At 39.4% G+C, this 22760-nt stretch overlaps 1 protein-coding gene across 4 annotated transcripts in view; it reads right to left on the reverse strand.

Annotated features, from left to right (window-relative positions):
* Positions 1-22760, reverse strand: part of adgrl2a (adhesion G protein-coupled receptor L2a) — a 225581-nt gene that overhangs the window by 39414 nt on the left and 163407 nt on the right. For all 4 annotated transcript variants that reach the window (XM_088349001.1, XM_088349000.1, XM_088349002.1 and 1 more), the window contains 6 exons: positions 21826-21948; positions 21564-21763; positions 17876-18049; positions 15596-15802; positions 13945-14165; positions 10724-10790 (listed from right to left, as the gene is read on the reverse strand). In XM_088349001.1, the coding sequence (XP_088205127.1) occupies positions 10724-10790; positions 13945-14165; positions 15596-15802; positions 17876-18049; positions 21564-21763; positions 21826-21948 (992 nt within the window). The remainder of the gene's footprint in view (positions 1-10723; positions 10791-13944; positions 14166-15595; positions 15803-17875; positions 18050-21563; positions 21764-21825; positions 21949-22760) is intronic.

Below are 22760 nucleotides of genomic sequence, written 5' to 3' on the forward strand. Positions count from 1 at the left end.
AGGAACAGAAGGACTTTTTACGCTGTCCAGAGTAGCTGACACGGATCCGATGAGACAGACGAGAGTGACACAGTAAGCTAGCTGCGTGGCACATGTACCCCAACATGCTTCCCATGGGGACCGGGGGCATGGGGGGAACTATTGGTTCCTCCGTCCTTCACCCACCACTGAATCTCAAGTTATCATTAAATGTTATGGATTTTTTTCTAAAACATAATAAAATAAGTAGAACCAAATCAAAAAAAGGAAAAATTAAAACAATAAAAAATAGGGAAAAGAGGAAACATGATTAAGGGAAACAATGAAAAGAAAGAGGAAGAAGAAAAGAAAGAAAAGACAAAAAAGAAGAATAAAAGGAAAGAACGGAAAATGAAGAAAAAAGAAAAACAATGAAAAGAAAGAGTAAGAAGAAAAGAAAGAAAGACAAAAAAGGAGAAAAGGAAAGTATGGAAAATGAGAAGAAAAAACAATGAAAAAAGGTGGACAGTGAAAAGAAAACGGAGAAAAGAAGAAGAGGAAAAGAAAAAAGGACCAGAAAAAGAAAAGAAAAAAAGTATAAATAACAAATAAAAAGACAAAAGGGAAAAAAAGAGGGAAAAGCAAAGAAAACAAAAGTAAGTAAAAGAAAAAAAGGAAAAAAGGAAAACAAGGAAAAAAGGAACAAAAAGAAAAACTAAGCAAATGAGTAAAACAATGAAAAGGGGGAAAAGGGTACAAAAAGGAAAGGAAACAACAAAAGAAAGACAAGACGAAAAAGGAAGAAGAAATGGAAAGAAGGGAAAATAAGGAAAAAAGAAAAACAATGAAAAGAAAGAGGAGGAAGAAAAGAAAGAAAAGACAAAAAAAGGGAGAAAAAGAAAGTACGAAAAATGAGAAAAAAAAACAATGAAAAAGGGTGGACAGTGAAAAGAAAATGAGAAAAAGGAAAACAGAAAAATGAGAAGAACAAAGGACAGGAAAAAGGAGGAACAGAAAAGAAAAAAGGACAAATAACAATTAAAAAGACAAAAGGTAAAAAAAAGGAAAAGGCAAAGAAAACAAGAGTAAGTGCAAGAAAAAAGAGGGAAAAAGGAAAACAAGGAAAAAAGGATCAAAAAGAAAAACAAAACAAAGCAAAAAAAAACTAAAATAATGAAAAGGGGGAAAAAGGGTAGAAAAAGGAAAGGAAAAAACGAAAGAAAGAAAAGACAAAAAATAAAGATGAAATGGAAAGAAGGGAAAATAGAAAAACAAGTAAAAAAGAGGAAGAATACAAGAAAGAAAAGACAGAAAAGGGAGAAAAGGAAAGTACAGAAAATGAGAAAAAAACAATGAAAAAGGTAGACAATGAAAAGAAAATGGAGAAAAAAGAAAACAGAAAGAAAATAAAGGAAATAGAAAAAGGACGAGAAAAGGGAGGAACAGAAAAGAAAAAAGGAAAAAAACAATAAAAAGACAATTGGTGACAAAAAGAACAAAAAGAAAAACAAAACAAAGCAAAAAACTAAAATAATGAAAAGGGGGAAAAAGGGTAGAAAAGGGAAAGGAAAAAACGAAAGAAAGAAAATACATAAAAGGGAGAAAAGGAAAGTACGGAAAATGAGGAAAAAAAAACGATGAAAAAGGTGGACCATAAAATGAAAATGGAGAAAAATGAAAACAGAAAAAAATAGATAAATAAATAAAAAGACAAAAGGTAAAAAAAGAGGAAAAGCAAAGAAAACAAGAGTAAGTGCAAGTAAAAAAGAGGAAAAAAAAAACAAGGAAAAAAGGAACAAAAAAAGCAAAAGAGTAAAATAATGAAAAGGGGGAAAATAGGTAGAAAAAGGAAAGGAAAAAATGAGAAAAGGGAAAAAAGTATATGTATAAAAAAGGGTGGAAAAAATCTGAACTGAAATGAGCTCTAAAAAGGAAAAGGAAAAAGGAAGAAAAAAAAAAAAACGACTCGTTCCTTCGTCCTTCACTCAGTGAATCATCAGAACAAGCGGTGCAGAAGAAACCGGGCCACACCGGGATTTGCAGAGAAAGCCCTCTAACTTCCCCCCTTTTTACAATCGCTACACAGCGTGAACTCGCAATGAACCGCCGGGGATGAAATATTAAAGGTGCAGATGGAGCAGTCCACATGACAAGAAGCTCTTGCGACGTGTCATGATCCCTGAAGCTTGGCGTTAGCTCGAGCATGCTAATGGCCGCGCACGGGACCCCCCCCAACACACACACAACATGCGCCCCTCTCCCCTCCCCCAACGACACAAGTGTACACTCATTACTTCCGTGTCGGCCTTTCACCGAGCTAATGTCCTCTCCTGGGCAAACGGCAGCGATCTAAGTGCCTTCCTCTACAGCGCAGGAGTCAAAAAGGTGGCCCGCGGGCCAAATCAGGCCAACCAATGGTTAGAATCTGGCCCGCAAGACAACAGTGAGAGAAGCGGAAGAGAAAAACAAGCTGCAGGTTGAAATAGATGAACTTGATGTTGCCAAAGAAAGGTGCCTCGAACAAAGACACTGTACTTGGATTCATTTTTCTCTCTCTCTCTCTCTCTCTCTCTCTTGCTCTCTCTCTCTCTCTCTCTCTTTATTTTCCACCCCTTTTCTCCCACTCTTTGTCTGTCTCTTTCACTCTCTGTGTCTCTCTTTTTTTCTCTTCCTTTGTTGCTCTTTGTCTCTTTTTCTCTCTCTCTGTCTTTTAACCTTTTTTGCTCTAACTTCCTTTTTTCTTTTTCTCTCTTCCTACCCTTCGCGCTTTCTTTTCTCTTTTCTCTCCTTCTGTCTTTCTATTTCTCTTTGGATTTCTTTCTTCCGCTCCCTCCCGTTCTCATCTCATCTCATCAGCTGTTATCCTCAGTAGGGTCGCGGGGGTGCTGGAACCCATCCCGGCAAACATCGGGCTGTGGGCAGGGGACACCCTGAACTGGTTGCCAGCCAATCGCAGGGCACACAGGGACAGACAACTTGCTCGCTCATTCACACCTAGGGACAATTTGGACCGGCCAATTAACCTGACATACATGTTTTTGGAATGTGGGAGGAAACCGAGTGCCCGGAGGAAACCCGAGCAAGCACGGGGAGAACATACAAACTCCGCACAGGAAGTCCGGTAGCTGGATTTGAACCCACACAGGAGGTTCCCGAGACCTTAGAACTGTGCCGCACACGCGCTAACCACTGCGCCGCCGTGCTGCCCCTATTCTATTCTATTCTATTCTATTATATCTTGCCATACACAAACTGTTCCATGATCCCTGGAATGTGATGAATGGGCCCAACACCACTGTAGGAGAAACATGCCCAGACCAAGATACTTGTACCACCATGCTTCACAGTATTCAATGTGTACTGAGGTTTAAATCTAGAGTTAGGGGGTTGTCTCACACACGGTCTGTGAATTTTACCTTAATACCTGCAAAACTTCTGATGTGTTCTTTGCCGAACTTCTTCTGCACATGCCTTTTTTTAACCGAGGGACTTTGGGTGGGATTATTGAAAATACATTTGCTTCACACAGACGTCTTCTCACTGTCACAGCACTTAAAGGTAACTGCAGACTGTGTTTGGTCCTCCTGGATCTGATCATTGACTGAACTTTTGCCATTCTGGTTATTCACCGGTCCATTTTAATACTGTGGAACCTCGGTTTTCGAACGCTTCTCAGTTCGAACGAATCGGAGTTCGACCAAAAATTTCGAGAAATTCTTGCTTCGCTGTTCGGTCAAAAATTCGGAGTTCGAACGCCGGTAATGCGTGAGTGCGTACGCTAGAGTGCGATGCTGAGCGGCGTACGGGTGTAGATCGCCCCCACCCTTCGTGACCAACTGTTATCACGTGCACACTTGCCTCTTTTTGCTTTCGCTTTTAATATCGGTGAACGGAGTGTTTTAGCCCCTAACGATGCCTCCGAAGAAGGTCGGTGCAAGCAGGACAGGTGAAAAAAGAAAAGTTGTTCGTACAACTATTGCCTTTAAGAAAGACATAATAGCTAAATATGAAAGAGGTGTGCGAGTTTCCGATCTTGCTAGGGAATACAGCATGCGCCTTCTGCTGACCACCACAAAGGTAAGAAATCCTATTCATAATTCTTCTTTTCAATATCTTTTTTTTTTTTTTTTTTTTTTTTACACGTTTGTGTTAGCGTACTCTTTCGTACGGAAGATTACGATAACGCAAACGTACGATTAGCCTGGGTTAGCTTTATGATTACGTTGAACATTCAGGTAAACATTCAGGACGTTGGAACTGAGCCCAAAATTCAGGGTGTTGGAACGGAGCCCCCTTTCCAATGAAGCGCTCGCCACTTGTGGTGCTAAATGACTTGTAAACGACCTGATTTTTTTATTTTTACACGTTCATGTTAGCGTAATCTTTCGTACGATTAGCCTGGGTTAGCTTCATGTTTACGTTAAACATTCATGGTAAACATTCAGGGTGTTGGAACGGATTAAAACGATTTACATTATTCTTAATGGGAAAAAAGATTTCGGTGATTGAACAAATCGGTTCTCGAACAGGGTTCTGGAACGGATTATGGTCGAGAACCGAGGTTCCACTGTAGTTGTCTTCCGTAAAATTCTACCTGAGATATTCTGGTTAGTCACATCGCACTGTTATTATTTGGAACAGCACTGTATATCTAAAGCTCATTAACAAGATTTGTGAACACAGGCTTCCATTTTCTCTATTCCTTTGAAAGCAAGAGAGGATGCACACCACAATGCAAAAAGCTTTCACTGAGTGCTTCTTTTCAGCAAAATCAATATTGCTCTTTTTAGGAAACGTAGAGAGCGACTGAGACCAATTTTACCCACCGCAACATTATCATGCTGCAGAAATTCTGCACATATTTTCGTATTTAATTCGGACAGTCTAGGATCCTGCTGGAATTCGTATTCATACCCAGGTAATTACAGCTCGGGTATTTTTAGACATAAAAAAAGATAATCTGATTTGAGATTTCAGTCCATGACTACATTGACATGCAGGGAATAATCCAATTTGAAAGAGAATATCCAATTTCTGGGGCAATTCTAATGAAGCGGATGGATGCGAGTAGGGCTGCAGAGTGAGGCATCTCCATACCTGTCAACCTGTACGTTTTTGCCGTACAAAGTACGTTTATTATGTATTTTAAGAAAAATCTGTACGTAAAAACGCAAATTTGTCAATTATAAGTACCGCACACCGACAATGACGAAACGGCGAATCAATCAAGTCAAACGAGTTCGCCGCGGTAGCCTCTATCTCGGTATCGTTTTTTTCCGTTGCAAACGAAGCGAGCGGTTTGATGCTACTGCGCGCATGCGTCTGCCGCCACGGATTCCATGTGGTAGTTATGTAGTGAAAGGAAGTCCGTCTCTTTTTAGAGAACCGGCTTTTTTGGCCCAACTCATTCAAGAGAGCCGGCTCGCAAACGGCTCACTTGCTTTGATGCATTATATTACGAATCATTATTGTCGTATAAAGAAGTTAAGAAAAAAAAGGAAGTATAAAAGGAGAAAATGAATAAAGACAGGTTTGTGGTTATCCCTTTAATCAGTATATTCCCAACAAGAATTTAATGCAGAAAATGAATTAACAGTTTGAATTAAAAAATGTATTATTCTACTGAATTATATTTGCATGTATTTTATTCCTTCTACAGGTAACGTCCAAGCTACTTCATTTTTGAACTTTTTTGATAATAAACCTCATTCATGTCGAGCAACTCAGTATCTCGCAACAAAATGTTAATTTTAATTAACAATATATATGATATAACGGCAGACGGCGGCGCAGTGGTTAGCGCATTTGCGGCACAGTTCTGAGGTCGTGGGAAAAAAAATAAAGGATGATTTCATCAGTGGCACTCATCCATATCAACAAAGTTCCTTTCTTGTTTGCTCCAAAAAATAAGTTCAACTGGAGTGCTCCTATGTGGCTGGCCAAAAGCATGTACTTACACTATAAAGGGATGGATACAACTGTGGCATTTGCCTTTGGGGCATAAAACGAAAACAAACATGTCCCAGACAAATCAATCAATACACACAAGGTTTTAAGCAAGTAAGACATAATTTGTGTGGATAATTGGTCTCTGTACTACAAATCCCACAGTGCTTTGGGGCATCAAAATAGCCCGGATGAGGGAAACAAGCAGATTGCTTTTATGTGTATACATGCACGAGCAATTGGAAAATGAAAAGACTAACCCAATCAGAAGACACCGAACCACCAATTCCCCCAATATGCAGGTAGGCGTCTTGCATGTCTGACGCCGCTATTGGTGTGTGAGTGTGTGAGTGAATGGGTAAGAGTGAAATACATTGTAACGCGCTTTGGGAGGTCTTCAGTGACTTGAAAAGCGCTTACCATAAATTCTGGACCTAAGCCGCTACTTTTTTCCCAAACGTTAAGCCCTGCGGCTTATTCAGTGATGCGGCCAATTTGTGTAATTTTTCTAACAGCCACCAGCGGCGCTCAAGTACAAAAGGTAAGATTTAGACCGCTGGAATATATGCGCCGAAGAAGACTGCAACTTCTTAGCTTGTGCACAAATAGTCTATATGACAACGTTTCTTTCCGATAATGAGGAAGACGCCTTTAATGGCGTCAATTATAAGGAGGAAGATGAGGACGGTTTACCGTGATATTTACAATTACGTTATGTTTTTTTTAACAGGCACGTTTGCTACGTTGCGAGCGTGTTCCTAGTAGCGTGTTGGTACCTTTCACAGGCACGGTTTAGGATGAAAGTTATATTATTATTATTAAAGCTTTAAAACTCTCTCGGTGTACCGTCTTTCTTTGTAAATATGTGTAACCATGTATAATATGTATTTGCAACTGTATATTTTTGTAATCTATTTATTTTAGAGACTTATTCTGATGTGTTTTCTACGGGCAAATCAAAAAGAAGGGGCAAAAACAACAGGGGCTGACGGGAAGTGGAGTAAAGGTGAGACGTGTTGGTGGACGCAGCAGACAATAGTGGATATATATTTTTCCCACCCTTACCTTTGGAAATATACAATTTTTTTTCCTTGGATTACTTTTAACGGGACCCGGACTCTGCAGGTCTGTATCAAACCTTAAGTACCGGTATCATTTCCCGTTCATTTTGCCGACTGTGGTTTTTGGATTGTGTATTTTATATTCAGTAACAATCGCGGGACTTAAAGTCGGGTTTGGGTTAAACTTGTGATTGTGTAACATGTTTTAATGTGGGCACATGCGGCTTATATACAGGTGCGGCTTGTGTAAGTATAAAAAGCGTTTATCCTCTTAAAATGTGGTGGGTGCGGCTTATAATCAGGTGCGCTCTATAGTCCAGAATTTACGGTATATGAATGCAGTCTATTTACCATTTTACCATTTAATTGGATTATTGGCTCTATGGAAACGGTGCAACATTAAAAAAAATAAGACAAACATCAGTGTACGACATTTCCATCTTGACCTCATTCCTGGCCAACTAATCACCAATTAATTCAGAAATATGACAATGAAATTTTTGTAAAAAATGTCCCCAAGGTGAGATACTTCCTGATCCAATTTCGGACCTTCTGTAATTGATCCAGCAAAAAGACTCCCAAATGACTTCTTCAAAATTGAAACAATTTGGTACTTCATTATACTGGAGGAGAAGAATTCAAATGGTCATTTTTGTATTGATGAATAGCTCCATTTTGTGCAATTTGCAGCCCAAGAATGGCCATTAAAAAACACTTAAACGAAAAGTTATTCCGAATAAAAAAAAAAACAACCGCGGTCTGATAATTGAGTCAGCTCAAGTTGTTATTTTTACTTTTCCAGAAAAAGTTAGCGATGAAAACTTTGGTTTTGTAAGCAAATATCAATTCTGTGCAAAATGAAGTTTCAAGCAAAATTTAAAGATTTTATTTCTCTAGTATGAAATTTCTTGTCCATCTTAAAACCCAAAGGTAGCAAAAGATACAAACACCACGAGGCTAAACAAAGTCCCCAAGAAGAGAAGTCAGGAATTTTCTGCTTGGTTATAATCAGGGTTGGGTAGGGTTACTTTAACTGGATTACTTTCAATTACTTTTGGATTACTCCAATACCAAATATGCTAACAAAAGACAAAAGAAACTAAATATGAATATGATTACTAAATTTTGTGCAGGCTTGGGTAGTAACGGAATACATGGAACGGCAAAAAGGATGTCGGCAAGCTGTTTGGATTTATTTTCATTTTGTTTCTGTCGCATTTGATGTTCGTTTTGCCGGAGAGCAAAGAGATCAAAGCCAGGAGAGAAAGCTTACCACGTGTTGTGAGTCATAATTTTATTCATATATAGTTTATTTTGTCTTTTATTAGAATATTTGGTATTGGAGTAATCCAAAAGTAATTGAAAGTAATCCAGTTAAAGTAACCCTACCCAACCCTGGTTATAATTGATGAGTAAAATATTTAATACATATCTGTCTGTTTTTTTTCTAACCCATGAGTAAGAAACAATTATTATTTTTGTTTGCTGTGTTTTAACTTCTGAGTAAAAAAATCATTAATTAATTGTCTTGACAAGCGCAAAAGCTTGTTTGTTCGACACGTACGTCAGATTTGCATGGTAAAAAACTCGCCAGGGACGAGGTGAGCTCGTCCGCAGCACTCCGCATGCTAATGAGCGCGGCGACGCTAACCCATCTGGTCGCCAAAACTGACACGAAGTAGCCAGGTTCAACTGAGTGAAAAGGATAATGGATCGAGATTTCTTTCTTTTTTTTTCCCGTCCGATGATAATGCCTTTTGAAGGATTTAATACATTTGACTATAAAAGATTTCATACAATTGAACACAAGTTACATTTATTGAGTTTAATGCTGAAGCTATTTACTGACTGTGCCTTTATTCAATGAGCAGTGAAAATTCAGGGCACCCTGGTAGGAAATATTGTTCACAGGAATGGCGGCTGATAAGATAATCAGCACATGGGGCGGCAGTAGCTCAGGAGGTAGAGCGCTCGTCTTGGGATCAAGGGATCCCAGTTCGAATCCTGGCTCGTCCGTGTTACATGTCGAAGTGTCCTTGGGTAAGACACTGAACCCCTAATACCCCCAATAAGCAGGTTAGCGCCTTATATGGCTGCAAGACCGCTATTGGGAAATGTGGAGCACATTGTAAAGCGCTTTGGGAAGTCATTGACTTGAAAAGCGCTATATAAATTCAGATTCAGATTCAGATTCAGATCTACTTTATTGTCATTCTAGTACACGTGTATACAGAACGAAATGTCGATGCATATCATTTCATTTCATTATCACATCCAGACGCGGAAAAGGCCCTGATGGCGGAGGACGGCAGACATTGTTTTGAGAAACCTGCTCTCCGTTGTTTTGAGGAACCACAGACATCGGGACGCTCGTCTCTAAGATTGGGAAGCTCACGTTGGGCTTCATTGGCGCGCCCAAGGGAGGAGCCGGCACACCATCTTGCGGAAAGAAGTGGGCCGAGAGGAGAAGCTAGAGGACTTGAGAAGAAGGCTTCCCAGAGACTCCAATGACACTAATTCGGCCATTTTCGATGGAGTACACTTAGTTAAATTGTTAATGAAATTAAATTCGGTCACAGGTTTGTTGGGATACAGGAAAGACAGATACTATGTAAATGGATCCATGCTGTCTTTTTGTAGCTCTAATGCGACTAAATTGGTTGCACAGCACTTGATTTTGCCACAGCCCCATTTCAAAGAGGTCAAGAAGACCAGGGAAAGATACTTATCGGACATCCTCCTGTCCTGTCGTGGCCATGACGCGACTAAATTATTGCAAGATTGCATTTGTTGCTCACAAGAGCAAGATCTCATCTGTGAAAGTTGCTCGAATAAAAATACAAAATAACAATTTGTCTCAGTAGCTAAAAACCTTAAGACTTAATCTGGGTCAGTAGCAATGTTCTCTGTAATTTTCCACGGGTCTGAGCGTTCACACAAAGTCGGTGAGCAACGCTTGAAACAACAGTGAGCAACGGCAATCCCAAGTGTCAAACATCTCCAAAACTTGACTTGCGTTTCCGGCAATGCAAAAAAAAAAAAAAATCACTTTTGAATTAACTGAATAATGTATTATTGCAAAGGTTTTACGGCCTACAAATTTATTTATTATTATTTACCTTTTCTTTATTTTCTTTTTTCTGGCTTTTTTTCTGAAATTTTCCTTCCTTTTTCTCTTCCTTTTGTTTTTTTTTCTCCGCTTTTCACTACTTTTTCATTTTGGTATTTTATTCTTTTTTGTTCTATTCTATTCTTCCTTTAAGTCATTTTGTGCACACTTTTACAGAATATTTGGTCGTGTTGGGATTAAAGAAGCAAAAACAACCCGAAGAGGTGTTTAGGACCCGAAAGAGCCAGTTCCTTTCAGTGAGCTGAGCCGAAGAAGCCGGTTCCCCGACAAACTCTACTAACTTTACTCAACTTCGTTCTTCTTCGACTCGACTTCAAAATACCGCATTTAGAAAACAGCGACAGGGGAACCCGTGTATTTTGACCTTCATGCACTGTAACTTTGACTTAATTCGCTTCTTAATTAGCAATTTCGAGCCCTGATTTTTGTGCGCTGACTATATTTTCTTGTGCGCTGAGAATGCGCAGGCAGTGCGCGATTGCGCACGCGCAGCTTAGAGGGAACATTTGGTCAGTAGCTCAAATTAAAGTATAAAACATATTTGAGGAAGGCATCGAAAATGCCATCGATTCAATCCTTTTAACATTTTAACCCGTTCGGATGGAGAATATAATCATATATAACTCACCATGATGATAAAGGTGACGGGTCCAATGAAGCTCCAGATGAAGTGATTATCCACGTTCAGCCAACACCTGACGGAAAAAAATGCAAAATAATCCGATTTATTTAGAAATATAGGAAAGAGAATATTTCTTAATTTCTGTTGCATATGCCAGTGCTGATATCATTCTCCTTTTAAGCAACGCTAAGTCGATTAATCGTCAGAAAGCGAATCATCAAATTGTTCACCGACTTTTTTTTAATATCACTGTATCTTTAAGAATTATTCTGGGCTAAAAAAATATAGCTGAACTGTACATTTTCACCGTTATGCCTATTACTGAATAGTTGTTGTATAGGAAAACAAAAGACAGAAAATGGAGTCAAATATATCGAAATATTTCCCAATTTTCTCCCCCAAAACCCAAAAATCTGAGTATTATCTACATCAGGGGTCGGCAACCTATGACACGTGTGCCAGCAGTGGTACGCGAAGGGTTAACCTGTGGCACGCGAGCCAAATAATAATGGTTATTTTATAAAAAATGTGCATTTTTACCTAAAATTTTAGACATTTTTAGTTGCGCGCCGTGTTGTTTAGAGGCTTCACGGTAGCGCCCCTCCTCTTCTGCTCCGTGTGCGAGTGTGTGTCTGCACAGCGACTCGCAGAAGAGGAGAAATCCGTGTTTTCACCCAGCCACAGAAACACCGGCGCGCGATAAATGAATGAATAATGATTGCTCTTTCAGCGAAAAAATCGACGACTGGGGGCTTGTGCAAAAAATGACTTTGCTGTTTGTGCATTATGCCTCGAGAACATTGTACTCCGCACATCTGATATATTTTGTCGCATAATAACATTTTTGGCGGCTTATTTAGTCGGTTGTAAGATACAGAACTGTACTTAATCACATTTTTTAGTGGAAGTACAATGTTGGCAACATGATTCACTTGGTATAATTGGAAATTATTTGAATGCAACACAAACTTTTTCTTCTTTTTTCCGTGTTTTTTTCTACTTTTTTTTTATTCCTTTAAAAAAAAGTCTCATTGTGATTATTTTTTCCGAGCTTTTTCTTTTTGTTCTCTATTTATTTTTTCCTACATTTCTTTCTTTTCTTTTCTTTGTTTTTTTTTCAAAAATTTTCTTTCTTTTTTTCTCTTCCTTTTGTTTCTTTTTTTCTCAGCTTTTCACTACTTTTTCATGTTGGTATTTTTTTCTTTTTTGTTCTATTCCCCCTTCCTTTAAGTCATTTTGTGCATAATTTTACATAATATTTGGTCATTTTGGGATTAAAGAAGCAAAAACACCCTGAAGAGCCGTTTAGGACCCGAAAAAGCCGGTTCCTTTCAGTGAGCCGAGCCGAAGGAGCCGGTTCTCGACAAACTCTACTAACTTTACTCAACTTCGTTCTACTTCGACTCGACTTCAAAATACCCCATTTAGGACACAACGACAGGGGAACCCGTGTATTTTTACCTTCATGCACTGTAACTTTGACTTAAGTCGCTTCTTGATTAGTAATTTTGAGCCCTCATTTTTGTGCGCTGTCCAGCAGTATCCTTGTGTTGAAAATAAAACAATAATAAAGTAAAAGGAATATAATACTCAATGAATTACAATTCCCAGTTATTTTTGACAATATTCAAATGGTCATTCGACACCTTAGCTAAAACTGACATATTTAATGGAAGATTCATCAAATATTGACATTATCATTGTAGCACTAATGATTGTGAAACTGCCAAAAGGAAGAAACTGATGTAAAACTTGTACATTGTGCATTGAAATATCAGTTCGGTACCGATCCGTAATATTCATCGATGATCACGCCCTTGTGTTGCTTTCTCGGCTTTTGACCGATGGATGGAGCGATTCCTCATCAATATTTCATTTGCGTGGAACAAAAAAGAGGACCCTAAGTATGTCCGCTTTATGGTCTTTGCCACCACGCGCTCATTAATATAGCTAAAAAGCTTTTCCGGCCTTTACAAACAAGAGGTCGCCCGAGGGTCTTTGAGCAGGAAGACATTAACGCCTGAGACCCCGCCTTGTCAGACCGCGGCCGTCGCAAACCGCATGAAAAATTCAGAGGCTGTAGACAGTGGCTCGAATATTTGGAAGCCTAAAGAAAGTCACTCATGCTAGAACAAAAGAGAAACCAGTAAAAGGTGAATAAAAAGGAAAAATAAGTGGAAAAAGATAAAAAAAAATGGATGAAAAACAAAGAAGAAAAAAATCAAAACTTTACTTCTGAAGGATTTTATACATTTGACTATAAAGGATTTTATATGATTGAATACAAGTTACATTTATTGAGTTTAATGCAATATATTCACTGACTGGGCTGTAGTTCAATGACAGGTCATGCTGTTCCAAATGCAGAATATTTTGATTGGGAATTTTGATAACAGGACTCTGACGGAGGACGGCAGGCGCTGTTTGGAGAACAAGGCCTGACGGAGGACGGCAGGCGATGTTTAGAGAACAAGGCCCTAAAGACGTAGAAACGCTCTGTTGTTTTGAGTTTCCCAGACATTACGGCGAGGTGGTGGAGCCCACGTTGGGCTTCCTTGGCATGCCCATGGGAGGAGCTGGCACACCATCTTGCGGGGAGACGCGGGCCAAGAAAAAAAGAGCTGAATGGCTTGAGAAAAAGGCTTCACAGAGACTCCAAACGACATTAATTTGGGCATTTTCGATGGAGGACACTTAGTTAAATTTTTAGGGAAAATAAATCTGCCCCCGTGTGGAAATGTCGGCTTTCTTGTTCATCTTTTCCCTTCAAAAAACGAGCGCGCATACATTGTTAGGTGAATGTAGGTTGTGTTTTGTTAATGGAGTCAGATAACTAATTCGAAAAATTTGGTAAACGGTACATTTTGATATTTAATTCCCAACACTTCGATTAAAACGATAAAAATGGAAAAAGTACAAAAGAAACATGGCAAAGAAAATGGAGATAAAATAAAATAATTAAAAAAAAACACTAAAAAAGAGAAAAAGGAAGTAAAGAAAGAAAAACAAAAAAGAGCGAAACAGGAAAAAGAGAAAGGAGTGAAAAACAAAAACGAACGCAGCTTTAAGAAACTGATTTGCGTTAGACCAGAGACATGAAAAATCGGATAAATAGAAAGAAAGAAACAAAGGGAAAAAAATAATAAAAGAAAAGAAAAACAAATTGGAAAAAGGAGAAGAAAAAAAAAGAAACAAATTCGTGATAGAACAAAGAGTAAATAACTCACGCTTTTTCAGTGCCGTATCCGCCGTAGTCGACGGCAGCGGATACGGCGACGACTATGGCAGGAAAGAGGTAAGCTGCCACGTAGTAGTACTTTTTCCGAGAGTACTCGCTCTCGAAAACCTCCACCAGCATGAGGTAGAGCTGGACGCCTTCCAGGCACATCCAGGAAAAGGACGCCAGGAACAGGAAGTGAAGGATGCCCGCGATTATGGCGCACAGCATCTGAAAATGGCGCATCAAATAAGAATAAATGAAAGAAAAAATAGGGTCAATTTTGAAATATTTTGATTTTGTTTATTTGCCTTTCAGCGAGAAAAAAATGGGAGAGTTTGAGAAAAAAAAACATATATTTTTTGCAACCCAAAAATCTGTATAAGGCTGGATTGAAATTTTACAAAAAATATATTCATATATTTAAAAAAAACGTCTTTCAAAATGTTAGTATATAAACATATTTTCCCCATAATTCAATAATGTATGAAAAATGTCTATCAGGTCATATATGACCTGAAATCCAAATGTTATTTAAAAAAAAAAAAAAAAAATCAGTCTTTTCCAATGCTCCCTCTAATTTTCCTTACGGGTCTGAGCGTTCACACAAAGTCGGTGAGCAACGCTTGAAACAACAGTGAGCAACTGTAATCCCAAGTGTGGCAAGATACATTTTGCTGAGTTTCCGGCAAAATTATTTTTCTCTTTTGAATGAATTGACTCTTGTACTATTGCAAAGGTTGTACGGCCTACAAACGTCGTTTGTTCTTACAATTCTTTCACAAGATATCCATTTCTTTTTATTTCCTGATATATTTTGTCGCATACTACTAACATTTTTGGGGGCTTATTTAGTCGGTTGTAAGTTAGAGAACTGTACTTAATCACATTTTTAGTGGAAGTACAATGTTGGCAACAAGATTCACTTAATATAATTGGAAATTATTTGAATGCAACAAAAACCTTTTCTTATTTTTTCCATGTTTTTTTTTAATACCTTTAAAAAAATCTCATTGTGATTATTTTTTCCGAGCTGTTACTTTTTTTTCTTTTTGTTCTCTATTTACTTTTTTTCTTTGTTTCTTTTTTTCTGGCTTTTTTTCTAAATGTTTCCTTCTTTTTTTCTCTTCCTTTTGTTTCTTTTTTTCTCAGCTTTTCACTACTTTTTCATTTTGGTATTTTTTTCTTTTTTGTTCTAGTCCCCCCTTCCTTTAAGTCCTGTTGTGCTTAATTTTACATAATATTTGGTCATGTTGGGATTAAAGAAGCAAAATCAACCCGAAAAGCCGTTTAGGACCCGAAAGAGCCGGTTCCTTTTAGTGAGCCGAGCCGAAGAAGCCAGTTCTCGACATACTCTACTAACTTTACTCAACTTCGTTCGACTTCAAAATACCGCATTTAGGAACCCGTATATTTTTACCTTCATGCACTGTAACTTTGACTGAAGTCACTTCTTAATTAGTATTTTGAGCCCTCATTTTTGTGCGCTGGCTAGATTTTCTTGTGTGCTGAGAATGTGCGAGCAGTGCGTAATTGCGCACACTGGTCTTCTCCAAGTATTTTTTGGTATAGAAAAGTATCAATGAACCTGACAGTGGCAAACCACCAAAATCAAATTTTACAAATTCAGTGAAACACAAAATGGCCGTCGGTGCGTTTACTTTGGGCGTGGTCATGTCGATGCCCACGAGGAAGACGAACTCTGCCAGGAAGAGGTTGAGGCAAAGGTTTTTGTGGATGGTGTTGCGGTCGCTCTGCAGGCCTCGGAAGAAGCAAAAGGTGAAGACGCTCAAGCTCAAACACGCTAGGGACACTGCCGTGCCGGCCCGCGTCAGTGCCGTTAGTAGCAGCTCGTCACGACTGCTCACCTGAGGCACAAAAATAGAAACAAACCCCCACCTTTTATAAAATCTGCCCCCGTGTGGAAATGCCGGTCTCTTGTCCGTCTTTTCACATCACGAAACGAGCGCCATTGTTAGGAGAATGCAGGTTGTGTTTGGTTAATGGAGTCAGAAAACTACCGTATTTTCCGCACTATAAGGCGCACCTAAAAGTCTCAATTTTTTTCAAAAGCTGACCATGCGCCTTATAATACAGTGCGCCTTATATATGGCTCAATATTAAATTCGCAAGGTCTCGCAACCTACGCAACAGCCGCCGACTCGATTTTCCCCTGAACGTGGAGTAGTCCGCGGTGTATGCTGGGATTTATATACCGGCGTTTCATTGGCTAACCAATGTGTCAATCATCATTTGAATCGATCGCTATTGGCTAAAGTTATTTGGAGCCTCAGATTGGCTAGAGGGCCAAAACAAACCCTGCAATTGGCCGAAAAAGATGTGTCAATCATCCGTTACATCGATCGCTATTGGCTGAAGTTATTCGGAGCCTCGGATACGCTAGAGGGCCAAAACAAACCCTGCAATTGGCCGAAAAAGATGACTGAATAGCAAGCTTGCTAAACAACGCCATAAAGAAACATGTTTCATTAGTCTGTATCTGTAGATATTTTACTCTCCTGGATTTACTACACTCACGGTTGTAAGAAGACCATGATTGCGTACCATTATTGAACGTGAGAACTTAGGTGAGTTATGCGGCTTTATATTTTCCCGGTATCTTGTTTCAGAGTGATATCGATGTTTGTGTGATGGGTCTTTTTTTAAATTAAACTCAATTCCAAGTGTTTATTGTCATATGCACAGTAAAGTTGCGAGCGAAAAAGAAAATAGAAAGTAAGGAATGGTTGGCATTTCTTGAATTCCTTCCGAATGATATTTGAAATGACGCATTTAAGTGACATCGTACGGACACTGCATCCGCACGTGTCTGCGACGCGTATTTGCTTCTTTGCAAGCTTTGGGAGTGTTAAGGGGGTAATCAATTGGACTGAATCATCTGACTGTTTTGTCGACGTTCCCATTGTAGCGCCTTATAATCCGGTGCGCCTTATCTATGGAAGATATAGGACCAAAAACTATTTTTTGGGGGTGCGCCCTATAACCCGGTGCGCCCTATAGTGCGGAAAATACGGTAATTTGAACAATTCGGTAAACGATACATTATAATATTTAAAACCTAACAATGGTTATGCTGTTTTAGCTTCTCTGTTAAGCAACACTTCAAACCTTGGTACCTATAGCCTCTAAGTACAGTATAAAAATAACAGTAGTGTATTGGCATCTTGTATCTTTGTTCATACCCTTTGCCCAAAAAAGTACAAACGTATTGCATCACCGTCTCGCAGTCTTTACAAAGAACACAAGATTCTGAAGAGAACAAAAAGACAGAAAGGCATTGTGGGAGGTTGTTCAACCAGCAGCATATCTGCATTTTCATACCATGACACAAACTAATAACAGAGCTGCCTTTTCTGATGTTGATCAAAGCGGGCAAACATCTTATAGACATAACTTTTTGGGGGAAACGCAGAATAATTGGTTGAGTTGTTATCGAGAAAAAATGCCGTGGAGAAGGGTCGGAATCACATCACATTCCACACCACGAAGTGTCCTTGGGCAAGACAATCCCTAATGCCCCCAATAAGCAGGTAGGCTCCTTGCATGGCTGACTCCCTAATGGTGTGTGAGTGTGTGTGTGTGAATGGGTGAAGCACATTGTAAAGCACTTTGGGAGCACTATATAAATGCAGACCAATTAGAATAGAATAGAATAGAATAAACCTTTATTGTCATTGTTACAAAATGGGTTAACATATTGTGACAACGAAATTGGGCACGACACTCCAGTTTCACACATTCACAGTGAGGTTAAAAAAAAATACAAGAAGATAAAGGAACAGAGAAGATAACCTTAAGATAAGGTTATCTTCTCTATTATTATCACTACTTAATTAATACTAGATATAGATTATTATTATTTACCATTTATGCTAGGGGCTCAACTGTAGTGCTGAAATATGAAATAATTGATGACTTACGTGGATGTTCCTGTGTGCCATGAGGACGGCGAAGTTGGTGAGGTGGCTGCAGGAGCATTTGGTGTGCGTCTTGTTGGTGGCCAGAAGCTTGCAGCCTTGAGTGGACCAATGGCCCGTCATGCTCCGCTCGGAATAATTCCAGAACGAACAGTTGGAGTTGAAGAAGTGCTCCGGCTGAAATGGAAACCGAATATACATCACCATCGACCTGCATTGCTATAACCAATTATTAATTCGGAAAGAGGGAAATTATAACTTGAGGGGCTGGAGTAAATTCAAAATCCCAAAGGTGAGAACCACCAGGAAAAGTATGTGTGTGCCTGGGTGTGGAGTCAAACTTTGGAATCATTTACAAGATGAGATCAAACAATGTCCAACGGCATAGTGTTCTGTTAGACAGCAGAAAGACTGGGCACCAGTGTTCCCTCTAAATCACGTCACACTGCCTGCACATTCTCAGCGCACAAGAAAATCTAGCCAGCGCAATGTTCCCTCTAAGCTGCGTGTGTGAGTTTTTAAAGTTTTTTAAAGAACCGCCTTCTTCGGCTCGGCTCAGTAAAAGGAACCGGCTCTTTCGGGTCCTAAACGGCTCTTCGGGTTATTTTTGCTTCTTTCATCCCTATATGACCAAATATTATGTAAAATTGTGCACAAAATGACTTAAAGGAAGGGGGGGGGATAGGACAAAAAAGAAAAAAAAATACCGAAATGAAAAAGTAGTGAAAAGCTGAGAAAAAAGAAACAAAAGGAAGAGAAAAAAGAAGGAAAAATTCAGAAAAGAGCCAGGAAAAAAAGAAAAGAAAGAAACAAAGGAAAACAAGTAAATAGAGAACAAAAAGAAAAAAAGTAACTCTTTCTTTCCCTTTTTTGACCTCTCTCTCTTTCTCTCTCCCTCACCCTGTCTCTTTTTCTCCTGCTGACTCTTTTTCTTTCTGTTGTTTCACTTCTCTTATTTTTTTTATCTTTCTCTTTTTTCACTTTCTTTTTCTCTTATATTCATTTCCCCCTTCTTCTCCATTCATATCTCTATTCTGCTCTCTCTTTTTCTCACACTGTTACTCTGTTTCCCTTGTTCTCCCAATCTGTTTATCGCTCTTTCTTTCCCTCCCTCTCTTTCTCTGTCTTTTTCTCTCTCTCTCTTTCTCTTAAACTTACTGGTCCGGCCCCCGTGAGATTTTTTCATAGCATTTGTGGCCCCCCAGCTAAAACGAGTTTGACACCCCTGGTCTACCCCTTCCACAAAGCGACCTAGACGACTTTTCCTCACTCACCGGTTCTTCGGAAGTGATTGATGCGTTCTCAGTCGGACACGAGTTTAATAAGAGTCGGCAGTAATCGGTTGACGCAAAGCGATTCAGGGATAAAAGATGGAGGCCCTCCAGTGACCACTTGAAAAGAAGAAGGATAATTGGAACACCGCTAATTTCATCCAAGATTGTACAGCTAATCCAGGACTTCGTTCCCTCCGCGCCACCATGGAAGAAAATGGGTGTCATTTATTTCGCAACATTGATTAAGGAATTCGTTTTCTCGAAGAATTAGCTTCACTTTGGGTATGAAGAAAAGCCTGAGTAGCAAAGAACGCTTTTCTTGGATTTTTGATGACGCGAACAAAGTGGAGACTAACAGAAATACAACACACACACACACACACACACACACACACACACACACACACACACACACACACACACACACACACACACACACACACACACACACACACACACACACACACACACACACACACACGAAGTAACGTTTCAATAATCAGTCTAATTGCATCTCTTGTACGTTTATCAGTCTTGTACTCTTTTATTTTGAAGTCGCATTTCCGGTGTATTTTTCTGTTTCCTGTGTGAATAAAGTAGACACACGGTAGCGGGCAGTGCTGCCGAGGTCGTGGCCGGGATGGGCCAGGGGACAGTGCTCTTCCGCTTGGGAAATTTATTTACCTTAATGCTTGTTTTTATTTGAGTAATTCTGCCAACATAGAGTTTATTTAAGTTTTAACTTTATCAAAAAAAATATTTTGAAATTAGCTAAATAATTCTTTTTTTATTCGTTGTCATTATTAATCCTAAAATAAAAACGATAAAACAAAAGTATTTGGTAATATTAAAAGACAATTTGACTTTATTTATTTTTATTTTAATCTATTCATTTTTTTAGTAAAAGTACAGAAAGAAAAAATATGTTAAATATCCCAAAATATTTAGCTCTCCTTAATATATCTCCTGTCAAAAGTAGAAATATGAAAATGCTACACAAATTATTTTGTAAAAACGTCACAATATTCTGAGAACAGGGAGCCTGATGTGCTTACCCTTGGCGCAGACGGAGTAGGGCGAGAGATGGGAGGGAGTGCTTGCACTTTTTGCATAGCTCCACCCATCCCTCCCACTCACCCAATCAAATCACTTTAAGTTCTCTTCCGGTGTTTTGGCGTATTTACAATTTGTTCCGTGGATTCATCAAAAAAGTTTTTTTTTTTTGTGTGACACTGTAAATTGTAGTGAAAACGTGCCCTATTCTGAAAAGTACTATTTTAAAATTCAGTTTTGGTTTGGCTTTGCGTGTATCTGAACGGAATCAATGGCTCAAGTTGTGAACGAGATGGGGAAAATTTACATTTTTAAATTTAAATTGTCTCTGAGCCGTAGGTACTCATAGAAAGAGTCATATCTGGCTCGCGAGCCATAGGTTCCTGACCCCTGGTATATAGTATAGTATACATCATATAGAGTGACTAAAACGTCATACTATGATGTCCAGGGATGATACTGCGTTGTACATATTGACGGGCCATTAATAACAATAATGTAAAATGGTCTTGCGGGCCAGATATGATTATACGGCGGGAGTTTGACATGTGTGCTCTAGACAAAAGCTAATTCTTCAGCACATTTTATTCCACTGTGTGTCATTTGATGAAGTGATAATAATGCCAAATCCTGTGTCCCAAATCAATGTAAATATGCAATTTACAGATCGTCTTCCACCTTCATTTTTTTTCCATGAAATTTGTCCCTAATAACGGTTTCAAAACAATGTGCATGCAAAGTTCTTTTGTAAAAATGTCACCAATTACTGCAAACGATAAGCATATCGTCATATTCGCTTTCGGTGTAGACTGCACTGAGCGAGAGAGAGAGAGAGAAGGAAGTGCCTTGCGCTGTATGCAGGGATCCGCCCACCTGTACTGCTCACCCAATCAAAGTCGTTTGCCAGCGTTTTTATTTATCAGTTAAAATGTTTTCTTATCAAACCTCTGCATTAAGTTGCTTCGGCTTTATACGGACCAAAATCGGGATGACATCACTTGACTTTGGAACGCCACAGAGAGATGTGCAACAATTACATATTATTTCGGAGCAATATGTACTCATGAAAAGAGCCATATATGGCTCCCGAGCCATATGTACTCATGAAAAGAGCCATATATGGCTCCCGAGCCATATGTACTCATGAAAAGAGCCATATATGGCTCCCGAGCCATATGTACTCATGAAAAGAGCCATATGTGGCTCCCGAGCCATAGGTTCCCTAACCCTGCTGTACAAACTAACTCCTGTGCTAACCTTACCTAAACTCACTAGTGAACAAGACCCCGAGGTACAATCCAACTCAAACGGACACTTTCGTCGGGTTTAATGGTTTTTGCGAGCATGCCCGGCGAATGACTCACATGGATGTGCTCAAGGGTGAAGACCACCGGCTCGTTGAGGAAAACCCGACTGGACTCTTTGTTGATGGAAGCGGCGATGACGTCGGAATTGACGGATACGTTCCGCTCGTGAGCATCGTCGGACATCTGGAAAGTTGCGTTTTCCGTCGTTAGGAACTGGCCGAGGTTCTTATAAAGGACGAAAACCAACTTGGCCACGCCTACAAATTGGAAAACAAAATCAATATTCACACGAATGAAAACAGAAATACTCAAATCCGACCGTTGCGACTGTTGAGCTTGATGGTGTTGGCCGACAGCTGGATGGAGATTCCGCCATTGTTGCTTTGCGGGAAAGTAAAATCCTGAACTTGACCGTCTGTGCTCAGCACGTACACGTCCAAAACTGTCAACAAAAAAGGATAGGAGTCAAAAAACAATACCGTAAATTCTGGACTATAAGCCGCTACTTTTTCCCCAAACTTTCAACCCTGCGGCTTATTCAGTGATGCGGCCAATTTATGCAATTTTTCTAACGCCCGCCAGCGGCGCTCAAGTACAAAAGGTAAGATTTAGACCGGTGGAATATATGCGCCGAGGAAGACTGTGTTGCGAGCGTGTTGCTACCATTAACTGCCCAGTCAGGCACTGTTTGGGATGAGTTATATTATTAAAGCTTTGAAAACTCTCTCGGTGTACCGTCTTTCTTTGTAAATATGTGTAACCATGTATAACATGTATTTGCAACTGTATATTTTTGTAATGTATTTATTTGTATTTATTTTGGACACTTATTCTGATATGTCTTGCACGGGCCAATTAAAAAGAAGGGGCGTAACAAACGCAGGGTGACAGGAAGTGGGGACCGGTAAAGGTGAGTGTTTGTGGACGCGGCGGACAATAGTGGATATATATTTTTCCCACCCTTACCTTTGGAAATATACACTTTTTTCCTTGGATTACTTTCAACGGGACCCGCATCAAACCTTAAGCACCGGTATCATTTTCAGTTCATTTGCCGGCTGTGATTTTTGGACTGTGTACTTTAATGAAGGACATTTAGTTTCAATCGCGGGAAGTCGGGTTTGGGTTAATTTTGTGTTTGTGATACACTCTTTTAATGTGGGCGCATGCGGCTTATATACAGGTGCGGCTAGTGTAAGTACAAAATCGGTTTTCCTCTGAAAATGTGGTGGGTGCGGCTTATAATCAGGTGTG

This window comes from Urocampus carinirostris, chromosome 12 (assembly GCF_059441175.1).
Source record: "Urocampus carinirostris isolate Australia breed hairy pipefish chromosome 12, RoL_Ucar_1.0, whole genome shotgun sequence".
In the NCBI taxonomy this organism is placed as follows: domain Eukaryota; kingdom Metazoa; phylum Chordata; class Actinopteri; order Syngnathiformes; family Syngnathidae; genus Urocampus; species Urocampus carinirostris.